We start from the raw sequence: 13840 nt of genomic DNA on the forward strand, positions 1-13840 counted from the left end.
CTGCTGAAGGAGTGAAGGTTGTTTCCAAATCAGTGTGATATGAGAAGTATGGGCTGTGTTTCCCAGTGACCTCCACCTCTCTCCCTCATTCCTGCCCTCCTGGGACAAAGCTGTGACTTCTTGGTCCCATACCTCCTTTTGTGGTGCACACTTTACTGATGTTGTGTGTAGTTTTCAAGCTCCTAGCACAAAGGAAGTAAATATCTTGTGAATGTTTGTTGAATGAATGTGAGTGAGTGCTTTTGACCCAAACTCATCATCACTCTGTAGGATTCAGACCAAGACCGAAGCATCAGTTTATTTAAATATTCTATTAGTAAACATTTGAAGGGAGTGGGTGAAGGACTGAAGGGAATCCTTAGAGAAGTGTCCAGGGCAGTTGACCTCACAGGGCAGTGGATGCCCGGAACTTCTGGGTCAAACAGAACACGGCGGCTGTGAGGGCCGTGCACTTACGGGCCAAGAGTTTGACACTGAGGTCCTGGTAGCCTCTCTCGCAGGTCAATTTTGCGGCTTCTACAAACTGGTGATAGGTGTACACCACGTCCCTCAGGTTCCCAGCCGCTTCCCTGTGCCGCGCAGAGCAGCGGCTACAGTCTGTGAACTGGAAGCACACGCCAGCTAGCTGGACCAGGTGCTGGAAGGTGTTGCGCACGGCACCCTGCATCTCCTCGGGGGACTGGTCCATTCGGAGCACGTGCTGACAGCTGGACAGGAGCTTCTGGGAGCCCATGCAGAGGCGGCTCCGGCTTTCTGAGGAGTGCCAGGTGCACTTCTCGGGGGGATGTTTGTTCCCAACCCCCCAGGAAGCTTCTAAAAGGTCCTGTAGCTCCAGCAAGCTTTCCGTGAGTACGACAAAGCCATCAAGGGTGCCGGCGGCGGGGGTGGCTTTTAGCTGTCTCAGTGCCCTGGAGCAGTACTCTGGCCAGATGTGGCTTTTCTGAGACAGGGGTTCAGTGCTGCAGCTATGGGCCCTGCCAGGCCTCCAGGGCAGAACCAGCCGGCTTCCTGCAGTGGGTGGCGAGGTGAGGGGGAGAGTGGGGTGTGCTTCCAGGCCCCTGTCTTCTTCCTCTGTCTCAGGCTGTGAGCCACGGAAGCATGTGGCATAGGAGAACTGGCAGCTACACTGCTCTATCCCAATCCCGGGGGCCACCACCTCGCTCATGCCTGCAAAACCCAAAGACGTGGCCTTCCTGAGGCTGGCGGAAACTTCAGGATGGCTTTCTGGGGCAAAGCACAGGAAAGACTTCTCAGTGGGAAGGCAAATGCTAGAACCGCCTTCTTTGCTTTCTGACAGTGAGCATGGGTTTGAAGCTTCTGAGTGGGGCTCCTCTTGACATGGTGGTGGCTTTGGCAAGGAAAGTTTAAAACAGACCGGCTGAGAAGTGTTTCTAAGGGTGGGGTCTTCCTCTGTGACATGGTTAGGTGGCTCAGCCTTGACCCCCTCTGGAGGGAAGGCTGATGGAATGATCTGTTCCCTAAGAAAGAGATCAGGGTCTAAATCCAACTCCGCCCAAAGTTTTTGTTCTTGGGCCTGGCAGACTTGGCCTAGGGCTTCTCTGCTTTCTCCTTGAGGGTGTCTGAGGGTATGTGGTGGGGTCTGCTCAGTCCCTGTTCCAGGAGCCTCCAAGGAGAGGGAGGTGATGTTAGGGCTACTAACATCAGGAGCCTGTGGAACAGTGTTTGACAGATTGCCTTTGGGGCCACCTGAGTCCTTCCCAGATTCCTCCTGAAATAAGTTGGTACCATTTTTGTTTGAAATTTTGCTGTCCCTTTCCAAAGATGGTTGGTCATCCTCTGTAGGGCTAGAGGCCATCTCTCCTGAACCCATTCCCCATTCTTCACTCCTAGGCCCATCTCCAAGAGACAGCCAAGGTTCTGTGTGTGTGGGGATGGTTTCTTGCATACTAGGTGTAAAAAAAGATCTCAATTCCACTTCTAGTTGGATGTCTCCCAGCTCCAGTGTGTCTCCTTGGGAGGTATTATGTGGCCCTGGGTTGTCTGGGTTAGCGTCAACACTGGAGAGGGGGTACTGTCTCCCTCTGTCCTCTTGGAGACGAGACTGGGGGCTGTCCCCAAGCTCTATGGAGAATTCTTTGGCGACAGTGTCAGCAGGGTCTAGAAATGGAGATAAGATCTGGGAAGGCCTTGTCTGGGCAGGCTCTGGGCCAGAAGAACCTGGGTCAAAACCATGGGGGGCGTTTGCTGAGGAACCGTCAACAGTGGCAGCCAACTGAAGAACCCCGGGATTTTCTTTATTGTTGGTGTCAATCCGGAGGCGAATGGCAGAGATAGAAGACACCCGAGAGTCGATGACCGACTTGGTTTCCATGGTCTCGGGCTCCATCTCCATGACCCTGGAGGCTGGATTTTTGTTCTTTGTCTCCCTCAAGGGAGCCATCAGCCCCAGGGCCTTGGTCTCCAGGAGGCCCGGCTCACCTTGCACATCCTGCAGGGAAGACACAGTGGGGGAGGGTGCACCGAGGCTCAGGTAGGGCTCCCGGTCATAGTAGCACACGTCGTCCACACTCTCCACAGAGGCTGACGGCACCAGGGGAAAGGAGACCTGGGAGGTGTACTCGGTCTGCAAAAAGGATCTTCTTTTCCTCAGGGTCTTGGCATACTTCTTCAGCCCTCCCCTCCTGCTCGGCTCTCTTCCATCTGGCCCAGGGTGCAGGCTGTCCTCAGGGCTGCAGACGCTGGCCTTACTCTGTGAGCTTGTGGCACTGGGTTCTGTGGCAGGAATGGCTCCGTGCCCTGGGAGGTGAGAAAGGGACAAGTACATCAAGAGCAGAGAAACAAAGGTTTAGAGAACTTTTGCTCAGGACGTGGGTCAGCCTGGATTCAAATCCTAGCTGGGTTGCGAAACCCAAAGCAAGTTAAATCTCAACTGAATTCCCTCATCTGAAAGATGGCTTACATGTGATGGGCATGTCCTCACTTCTGCTTGCCTATCTCCTTGTCTTTCAGTGCACCGCCCAGATTTCCTTTCCCTGGGGATGACGTTTCCCCGGTGGTTATGGTCTGCTGGAATAATGATAGTGGCAATAATAGTAATAACAGTTTTTTGTGATCCTGGGGATGGAACCCAGTGACATTCTAACACTGAGCTATATCCCAGTTCTTCCTATTTTTTACTTGTAAATAGGGCCTTGCTAGGTTGCTGAGAGTTTTGCTAAGTTGTTGAGGCTAATCTTGAACCTCTGATCCTCCTGTCGTAGCCTCCCAAGTACTGGGATTACAGGTGTGTGCCACCACTCCTGGCTGGGGTTGAACCCAGGACTTCATACATGCTAGGGAAACATTCAACCACTGAGTTAGCCCCTAGAATTATTTATAGAGGTACCTCCCAACCAGCCACGTGATCTGACTTATGATCCATCCAGTTAAAAATTCTCCAGCATTTCAAACTCAAAACACCTTAATTAAAAATAACAATAAGTGGGGCGTGGTGGCGCACGCTTGTAATCCCCGAGCTTGGGAGGCAGAGACAGGAGGATCACGCAGGTTCGAAGCCAGCTGCACTGGCTTAAAGAGACCCTGTTTCCAAATAAAATTAAAAAAAAAACAGGTCTGGGAGTGTAGCCCGGAGGTAGAAGGGTTTCCAGGAACCCCAGTACCACCAAATTAATTAATTAATTAATTAACAATAAGCAAGCCAGGCATGTTGGTACACACTTGTAATTCTAGCATTCTGGAGGCAGAGATTGGAAGATCATGGTTCGCAGACAGCCTCAGCTACTTAGGAGGCCCTTCATAGCTCAGTAAGACCCTGTTTCAAAAATAAAAGACTAAGCCGGGCGTGGTGGTGCACGCTTGTAATCCCAGCACTTGGGAGGCTGAGACAGGAGGATCACACAGGTTTGAAGCCAGCTCAGCTACGGAGTAAGGCTCTCAGCAACTTAGTGAGACCCTGCTTCCAAATAAAAATATAAAATAGGTCTGGGAGTATAGCCCATAGTTAGAAAGCCCCTGGGTTCCACCCCCAGTACCACCAAAATAAATAAATAAATAAATAAAACATAAGGCTGGGGATGTAGCTCAGAGGTAGAATATCCCTGAGTTCCACCCCCAATACCGCAAAAACAAACAAACAAACAATAAACAGGGTGTGGTGGCACATACCTATAATCCCAGTAATTGAGAGGCTGAGACAGGAGGATTGTAGGTTTGAGGCCAGCCTCAGCAACTTAGTGAGACTCTCAGCCTGTTAGTGAGACCTGTTTCAAAATAAGGGCTGGGGGTGTAGCTCTGAGGTACAATGCTGCTGGGCTCAATCCCCGGTCACAAACAAACAAGGCAGAGACTGCCCTTTCCAGCCACAATATCTAGACAATACAGATAAGGAATTCTGCTGAGCAGACTCCTGACCCAGCTGCTGCCCATGTCTGAACCAGTTCTCAGGCTTGCCCACGATCCATCAGCTCTTCCATCCTGAGGACACTCTTTCTTTGTGCGTACGTTAACCCAGGCAGGTGGTGCCCATGGAGCCAGCTGGGCTGCCATCAGGTCAGAGGAAGCGGTGTGTCTGTAGAGGGCCTGGCTCAAGGCCTGTGCGTAACATGCTTATGAAGACAGAGCTGCTGCCGCTGCTGTTATTACTGTCATTTTATGTGTCGGGTCCTGAAAGAGTTTTCTTTTCTTTGACAAATAGGAGCCCCGCTCAGTCGCAGACATGAGGGGTTTTGAGCATACTGGGAGACACCTCTCAGGGAAGAGGAGCTCTGCCGCGAAGGACTTGGGGATCAGCCAGAAGGAATCGAGGCCACAGGCCAGCACTGCAGAATGAGGCTGCTCGCTCGCTCAGACCGGCCCGTCCCAGCCTGGCTGTGCGGTCCTCAACATCTTTTTCTTTTTCTTTTTTCTTTTTTTTGTGGTACTGAGGATGGAACCCAGGGGCATTCTACCTCCAAACTACACCCCACTCCCATTTTTATTCTTGATTTTGAAACAGGGTCTCACTAAGTTGCAGAGGGCCTCAGTAGCTAAGGCTGTCCTCAAACAGAGATCCTCCTGTCTCAGCCTCCCAAGTACTGGGATTACAAGCGTGCGCCACCACGTGTGGCTCAGTCCTAAACATCTGACTAAGTCCCAGACCACTCCTTAGGCTTCCTAAACCACAGTCTCTGAAACTGGCACCGAGGAAATGACAGCTTTGTTGTTGCTGTTTTTATACTGGGGACTGAACCCAGGGGCATTTTAACTTATAGCAACATCCCAAGCCCGCCTTATATTTTATTTTTGAAACAAGGCCTCACCAAATTGCAGGCCTCAAACCTGCAATCCTCTTGTCGTAGTCTCCTAAGTACTGAGACTGCAGGCATTTGCTACCACACCTGACCAGAATTGATAGTTTTAAAACAAGGTCCCTTGGGTGATTCTGGTAGCAGGCTCTATTCGGAATGTGCTTCTGGGCTACATGTAGGCACTGACCAAAGACCTTCTGCGGCCTGGGAAGGAGGGGCTGCAGCAGTGACTCAGGGCCAGATTGGAACCCAGGTGCGGGAGCCCCAGTTCTGGGCTCTCTGCTCAGCACCACACAGGCTTCCTCCCTGTGAAAAACAGCTTCCAGCTTGGCCCTTACGTGCCTGACTATCCTGTGAGAGTGTCCGGCTGACAGTCTGTCACACCCCACCCTGCCCCAGCATGGCGGCTGGCCATAGGGGCAAGGTGGGGGGCACGGAAGGCTGTCTTTGGGGCCCCTGCGGTAGCAGTGCCATCTGGCCAGGGCTGCTCGTACCCCCCCCCCCGGGCACAGCCAATGAAAGCCCCCAGGGTGGATGGTGGTGAGCCCATTCGTCCACTGCACAACAGCGGCCAGGCTCTGTGTGCTGGGGACACGGTGGGGAGTGAGAGGCAGTAGGTAGCTGTGCTCAGTCTAGAGGAGAGAAACACCAACGCAAAGTCATACAAATAAATACACAGCCGCGGCAGGGCTCCGGGCGGGCAGAAGTCCTAGGTCTATAGGAACTGGGACCGAGATGGGGAGGCCGGTCCTGGTCTGGGAAATCTGAGAACTGTTCCCCAAGGAAGTGGACCTGCAGGCGACACCTGACGGGCAGATGGGCAGCAGCAGTGAGGACTGGGGCAGAAAGCAGCAGGCACGAGGCCGGAGGGGGAAATGGCACAGAGATCTGGGTAGAGATGGCTCAGGAGGGGGCGGGCAGAGCGCCTCCCCGGCCCGCCCGGGGGCAACAGGGAAGGGTGTGGCAGAAGGGAAGAGCTGCAGCCCTCCAGCTCCTAGGCGGTGACCTCCAGGTCCAAGTGCCGCTTCCAGTGTTTTCCCTCCAGTGTGCACTGAGTGTGAGTGTGTGTGTATGTGTGTGAGGGTGAGCGTGTCCCAGGTTATGTGAATGTGTATGTGTGTATGAGCATGGGTGTGTGAGTGTGCGAGGGGGTATGAAGAGTGTATGCATGAGGAGGGTGTGTATGAGGGTGTATGGGTTTGTGAGTGTATGAAGTGTTAGAGAGAGAGTACGTGTGTGTGTGTGTGTGTGTGTGTGTGTGTGTGTCCTGCACAACCTTCAGGTCAGCTTGGGAAATGGTCCTGTCTGGAGCTCACTCTTTAGGGAAAACACGAAGAACCTGACAGAAACGTAGCCAACAGACCCCCTTCCTTCTGAAGTCAGGGTTCCTTGGACCTCAAAATGGCCTTCATTGCCGGGCATGGTGGCGCACGCTTGTAATCCCTGAGCTTGGGAGGCGGAGACAGGAGGATCGCGCAGGTTCAAAGCCAGCCACGCTGGCTTAAGAGACCCTGTTTCCAAATAAAAACATAAAATAGGTCTGGGAGTGTAGCCCGGAGAAGGGTTTCCAGGAACCCCAGTACCACCAAAACCAAACCAAAACAAAACAAAGAAACCCTTCAGTGCCATGGACAGCCTGTCGACTAGGGTCTTTGGGCTTCAAGACCTCACTCATTAAAGAGAGCCTCGGAGTCAACAAGGACCATCCTATCTGCTGGGCATGCCAGTCAAAAACTCTTCTTTGTGAATCTGGCCCATCCCATCTGGCACCTCTTCTGGGAAGCCTTTCCTGATGCACTATGGAGTGAATCCTCCCAGTTCAGTGTGCCCACATTTCTCTGCCTCTCCCTCTGTGGCCCTGGCTTGAAGCCAGGATGCTGGTAATTTGGCCCAGGGAACCCAGGTCTGCCTCCTCCAGAGTGGACAAGGGCCCTGTTCTACTCATGCGTCCCCTGGGGCTTGGCCCTGGGCCCTCAGGAGCCACCTGTGAGTCTGCAGACCTAGGGGCAGGCTCACCTGAGAGCGTGTCTGGGGGTGTGAGCTTGTCAGCCGCGTCGTAGTACTCCTCATCCGAGCTGCCGTCCTCCAAGGCCAGCGGTGCGTGCAGGGCCAGGGCTTCCCGCCTGGAGCTGGGCTGGCCCCAGGCTGGAGGGGTGCCCTGCCGAGAAGCTGTGCTCTCTGAGCTATCGCTCAGGTGGCTGGCCGGGGAGCCGCTGGAGCACAGGTTGTAGTAGGTGTCCCGGCTGCCCTCATATAGCCGGGGGTCCAGCCTGCCCACGCTCAGCTCGGGCCCCCAGCTGCAGGTCTCGGGAGCTCGCCTCTGGGAGCACTCCATCTTCTGGCACTGAGCGCTGGCGCTCTGGGCCAGGTCCAGGAGACAGAGGAAGCCACTGGTCTCGATCCTGCACCTCTCCTCAGGGCTGTCCGAACGGAGACCCTCGGAGAAGCCTGGTGAGCAGAAGCGGAAGAAGCCCGATCTGCTGGAGGAGCAGGCGTCCAAGTCGTCCTCTTCCAGAGCTTCCATGGACTCGCTCGAGCCGCTGGTCCTGCAGCCCCGGCTGTCAGTGTTGGCGGAGTCGGACGCTTCGGACTCAGCGCTGTCTGTGGTGCTGCTGGTCCCGCAGATGCTTGGGCCCCTCCTGGCAGCCTCGGGCGCAGGGCCATTCCCAGGAGGCCGCTCCTCTCTGCTGAGTGTTCTGCAGGGGCCCAGCCTCACCAGGCATCTGTCGGAGAAAGGCTCCAGCGCACAGTCCACCTCAGAGGACTCCTCAGAGTCGCTGCAGGCCCTGGACTCGTAGCCTGCAACGCAGAGGACACAGAGGCTTACGGAGCAGCCTCCAGGTCTGGCAGATGCCTGCGCGCCCTCCTCCCCCACCCTCTCGTCCTGCCAGAGGGGAAACGTGGCTGTGACACAGGACCCCAAGGACTCCAAATCCCAGGCTCTCCCCATAGTGTCCCACATCTGTGTGAGCCACCTAAGGAGACGAGTAAACCATCCCTCCTTCCAAGCAGGCCTGTCTGTTTCTGAGAATGTGGCTGGTATTTAATTGAATTTTACTTTGCCATGGGCAGCCTCACCCAGGGTTACTAAGCTCCTCCAATCTGACCTCTGTCCGGGCATCAGACACATGACTTCCTCATGAGATGTCTGGGCATCTCATGGGGAACTAAATCTAAGATATAAAACAGATCCCCAGCTACACCCCTGACATACTGAACTCCATCTCTAGGAAGTCGGTCCTCAGAGTGTATTTTTAGCAACTTTAGAGGGGTTCTGAGGCCGGCACCATTCTGAAGCCCCACCTTGGAGACCTGCTAGTGCTTTGGGCCTTTTGGGGTGCTGAAACTCATCTCCCTGCAGGTACCTGGGAAGAACTCCTGGCGGGAGGGCGGGGGATGCTGAGACAGCTCCCCAGTCTTCCTCCCACAGCCTCCAGGGTGCTCTTTCTAAAGCTTCACTCGGAGCACCTCCTAGCCTGCCTACACCCTGGCGGCTTCGCCTGCCTCCAGGGAAGGAAGGGCCGAAGCTCTCCCGTGAGAGTGAGATTCTCACAGGCCTTTGCAGCCCCCTCACAGGATGGACCCTGCCCTCCCCCTCCGCAGCCCGCCTGCTTGCGCACAGGAAGGCCGCCCCTCCTCCGTGGTCCAGTGGCCCCACACAGTGTGGCTCTGATCCTTGTCACATACCTGCTATGCTTGGTATCTTTTTTATTTTTGGTAATGGGAACTGAACCCAGGGGCAGTCTACCTGGAGGGCTCACTAAGCTGCTGAGGCCGGCCTAGGACCTGGGAGCCTCCTGCCTCAGCCTCGAGTACTTGGAGTACTGGTGCGCACCACCCAGCCTGGCTTATGGCTTGTAGGTTATGTGTTCCTCACAGGTTCATTCATTGTCCACAGCTGGTGGCTCTAGTGGGAGGTGGCAGAAATTTTAGGAGGTAGGGCCTAGTTGGAAAAAGTAGGTGCTGGCAGCATGCCCTGGAAGGGGATATTGGGACCTCCTCTCCCTCCTTCCCTGTCCCTCTGCTTTCTGGCTGCCATGGGATGAGTGGCTCTTCTTTGCCATGCCTCCCCCTCCCCTACCATAAAGTTCTCCCTCCTCACAGGCCGGAACAACAGAGCCCTGTGACCATGGACCGAAGCCCTTAAGACCGTGAGCCAAAATGAATCCTTCCTTCTTGAAGTTGTTTTTCCTCAGGCATTTTGTCATAGCAATGAAAAGGTGACTAACACTCCTTCCACAACACAGCATGCCCGGCCCCTCCCCAGCAGCCTATCCAGCCCGGCCTCACAGAATGGCCCTTCTTCTCTAGTCAGTTGTTTTTCTTACAGTGTGGCTTCAATCCCTCCTCCAGCATCCTCGTCACACCCCTTGTAGTATGGCCTGACCCGGCCTGTGCAACCTGGTTGTCTGCTGCACCCTTCCCCACCAGACTCCAGCCACACCCAGGGCTTCTAGAGCACCGAGACCTTGCCGGCGTCTTGCCTCCAGGTTCCTGCTCCTCGAATGATCTTTCTGCCTTTTTCACCTGGTTAACTCCAGCATGTTCTTCAAGATCTAGTCCAGGTACTGCCTTCTCTAGAACACGTTCTCTGACCACTGCCAGCCTGACCCTCTTGCCACCAGGCTCCATATTGGCAGCCACTTGGCTGCCATGCTGGTGATAAAATCCTCTGGTGTTCCCTCAGTTCCCTGGTCAGACTCCGAGGGAACCCTTGTTTAGAAATACACTGCACAGCAACAAAGGAAACAAATACCCCAAATGTGCCACCTCCTAACCGCAGTCGGCCCTCTGTGCCTGTGGGTTCTGAAGCCATGATTCAACTGACCACAGGTTGAAAGTGTTTGGGAAAAAACTGCATTTGTATTAAACACATGCAGTCCTTTTTCTTATCATCATTTCCTAAACAATGCATCATAACAGCTAAGTGCATAGCTAAGTGCATAGCACTTGCATGATGTTGTGCAGTGCAGAGATGATTTAAAGTATGTGGGAGAATGTGTGTTGCTTATATACAAATTCTATACCATTTTATAGAAGTGCTGTGAGCACCTGTGGATTTGGGAATCCACAGAGAGGGGTTGGTTCTGGAGCCAGTCCCCCACAGATAACATGGGATGATTGCATCTGATTTTCTTTTACCGTTATCTATGCTTTTGGGAGGATTTATACCTGTTTTACTATACTGAGATGATTTATACCTGTTTGCTATACAATGCTGTGCAGCGGAGCACCTCTTCCCACCTGCACCTTCAGCAACATCACTGAATGTGTGTTGGTAGCTTGAAATGAGCCATGGTGGGAGTGGCTATGCTGCGGAACTAGGTCGCTGTTTCAAGCCAGGGTGATTTTCCCCTGCAGACACCGTTGTTAAACATTTATCAGCACACCACTGGGGAAACCCTGCGTCAGCAGAACAGCAAAAGCACAAAAGCCAAAGCACACTGGCCTGGACCTGTATGTTGCCTGCCCTCCGCGCCTTCACTCCTTACCTGGTACTGAAACCATGTCAAAGTCTCTTCGGTCTCTAGGTGTCCCTTTCTTCTAAATGTGTACAGTTGAGAATTTCTATTTCAACTCAAAAGGGTGCAGAAGAGTACAGAGGAAGGGAAGGGAACCAGGTTGTCTACTTTCTCACCAAATAAATGACCCCCCTTTTTTTTTTTTGCAGAGAAATGATGATAAAGTGCAGGGGACCTTAGAGGTGATTTCAGGAACTACTTTAGGGGACTAGAGACCTTCCATAGCATTCCTTGGCTTTAGGGGAATTCCAGGTACAAAGAAAACTTTTATAGTATTCAGGGAAGACAATAGTTTACTTGGAAGTAAATGGAGAAACAGCTCTCATTTAGTTGAAGTCTTGGCTTAACTCAGTTCACCATGTCCCCTGAGGCTGCCCTTACCTCTGTGGCTGGGGAATGGGCCTGGCCTTACCGGGGGAGACTCAGCACCTCACCTTCTTCAGCAGAGACCCGATGCACTTGTCTGTTTCCAGGCCAGAGGAAAATGGGGGTAACTGGGTCGACAAATAGCCTATAGTACCCAGAGATCAGGCAGGCCAGGTCTTTTGCGCTGTTAGATTCCAGCAGTAACGTCAGAACCTTTGAAAGCAAAGAGAACTCTTCTGTTTATGAAGGGCCAAGGGAGCTGGGCGTGATGGCACAATCTTGTAATCCCAGTACTTGGGAGGTGGAGACAGGAGGATCACATCACAGGTTCTCGGCCAGCCTCAGCTACTTAGTGAGGCCCTCCAAAACTCAGTGAGACCCTGTTTCAAAATAAAGAGTTAAAAATAGGGCTGGAGGTGTAGCTCAGAGGTAGAATGCCCCTGGAAAACAAACAAACAAACAAACAAACAAACAAACATAGAGGGCCAAGGGACAACAAGGCCTTGTGGGGCTGAAGAAAGATTCCAAGTAAACTCAGTCATGGTCCACAGATAGGCCTCACAGTGCCCCCCGTATTCTCACCTAGGAGGCTCTAATTACTGCACGGCCATGCACACACACAATCACGCCTGCACATGTGCACACACGCCAGCACAGGCTCAGCGGGCTCTCCCATCAACTCTGTCCCACATCTCCTTCCTCACTATCATCTCACCTTGCTCATTCATAGAAAGGGACCCCTTCAAGACGACCTAGAAAAGGAAAAGGAGCAAAAACAAGTCGAAGCAGGGGAAGCTCCATGAGGTGCCCTGAACTGTTCGTCCACTTTAATTTCTACCATTCAAAATTCTTGGGCAGTCATCTAGCTGCCATGCTTGTGATAAGATCCTCTGGTGTTTCTAACTGCCTGCCCTTCCTTCCTTCCTTTCTTTCTTTCTTCGTTTTTTTCTATTTCTTAATATCTCCTCCTCTTCCTCCTCTTCCTCCTCCTTTCTGATCATGCTAGAGACTGAACTCAGAAATAGTCTGCTTTTTATACCACCAGCCCTTTTCAATATCTATTTTTGCGGTACTGGGGATGAAACCCAGGGACATTCTACCTCTGAGCTCCATCCCCAGACCTATTTTTTATTCTTTATTGCAACGGGCCTCACTAAGTAGCCGAGGCTGGCCGCAAACCATGATTCTCCTGTTTCAGCCTCCTAAATGCTGGGATTACAAGTGTGCACCACCACGCCTGGCTCGATAGGGTTTCACTAAGTTATTATATAATGGCCGTGAACCTGTGATCCTCCTGTTTCAAACTCCCAAATACTGGGATTATTAACCTATACCATCGTGCCTGGCTCCCATATACCTTTCTGAATCCAACTAACTTTGGGTTCAGAACTTTCCATCAAGGAAGCACGTGGTCCAACTCATTCTACAAAAACAAACATCCTCATCCTCTCTCTTTCTCTCCTTCCCTCCCTTCCTCCATACTGTCTTTCCAGCCTCCATAACTGTCTCTGGAGAAGTAAGTCTCTGTTCCTTATATAAACAAGCAAATACAAAAACAAACAAGAAAAAGCACTTTGGGACTTCTCAGGACCAAGTACTCGGTTAACCACCTTCCATCTGATGGAACAGGTTGGACGATCCATCTTCGTAAGAACATGTTGAACATGACTTTCTCACTATTCAGCTCACATAACTGCTCTGGAATCATTTAGCCCCACATCCCAGGAGCCGAATGCAGAACATCTTCCCCTGTTAAGTTACCTTAATGTCCTGAAGATACACTTTAACGACGCTCACTTTCTCAGACTCTTCCGTCAGCTCTATGCGGCTGATGTTGGCGAATTCAGCCAGCGTGGATATGATGTTCAGTTTGCTATTGATAATTTGGCTAATCCCATACTTGGCTCCAACCAGAAGGGCAACATAGGATTCTCTATCCTGTAACTGCAGAAGGGAGGAAGGGGAATGAGTTTCCACTCACGAGCTAATGAAAATACAGCACATATGTAAAAAGTTAATACCTCTCTCTGCAGACTCCATGATTCCCGCTTTAGGTCCTCACGGCCCGTCTCCCCACCCCCACTCCACACTGTCACTGAGCATGGCCCCATCTATAGCTGAATTGAAAATAAGTTTATCTCCGATAAGACCCTTTCCAACAAAGGACTGCCACCTGTTCCATAAATACAATCTGTGCTTTCCCACCTGTATGCCTGAATTCCCGTGGTGTCTCCTCTTAAAATCTCTCCTGCCATCGGTACCTATTGCAACCCTGGTCCTTCCTTAGAAGCTGACATCAAAGCCTGCTGCCTATAGCAAGCATCTGCCTGGTCCCAGCCTCTCCAAACCAGAACATCTCCTTTCCTCTGAACTGTTCTCATATTACATCCTCTGTACATCTCTGATAGCACGGAGAAAGTATGACTTATTCTAACAATTTCTCCTCAAGTTTCATATTCCCAGCAGGCACCCTGAGCCGTTTTGTGTGATTGGCTGCTTTCCCTATCACTAGTTCTTTAGATAGGACAGATAAAAGGGGACTGGGGACAGGAGCGCTAGCCCTTGAAAACATTGAGAAGTTTTTCTTGTACTTTCAAAACCTTCCTTTCTGTGATCTAACCTCTCTTCTACCGTTTTTTTTTTTTTTTCTTTTTTCTTTAGAACTGGGAATCAGGCCCAGGGGGATTCTACCTCCAAGCCCCACCC

At 52.1% G+C, this 13840-nt stretch overlaps 1 protein-coding gene across 2 annotated transcripts in view; it reads right to left on the minus strand.

The window, feature by feature from the left end:
* Nucleotides 1-385: 385 nt before the first annotated feature.
* The window catches only part of FRMPD1 (FERM and PDZ domain containing 1), a gene marked incomplete at both ends in the record, with an annotated part of 59468 nt that continues 46013 nt past the window's right edge, over nt 386-13840 (minus strand). Inside the window, 4 exons of one of the 2 annotated variants that reach the window (XM_080708514.1) lie at nt 386-2748; nt 7263-8045; nt 11203-11347; nt 12896-13078. In XM_080708514.1, the coding sequence (XP_080564640.1) occupies nt 386-2748; nt 7263-8045; nt 11203-11347; nt 12896-13078 (3474 nt within the window). Of the gene's footprint in view, nt 2758-7262; nt 8046-11202; nt 11348-12895; nt 13079-13840 lie in introns of both variants that reach the window. The other variant, XM_080708513.1, reaches the window with a different exon arrangement.

Source organism: Muscardinus avellanarius (assembly GCF_963383645.1).
Source record: "Muscardinus avellanarius genome assembly, chromosome: 13".
NCBI classification, from domain to species: domain Eukaryota; kingdom Metazoa; phylum Chordata; class Mammalia; order Rodentia; family Gliridae; genus Muscardinus; species Muscardinus avellanarius.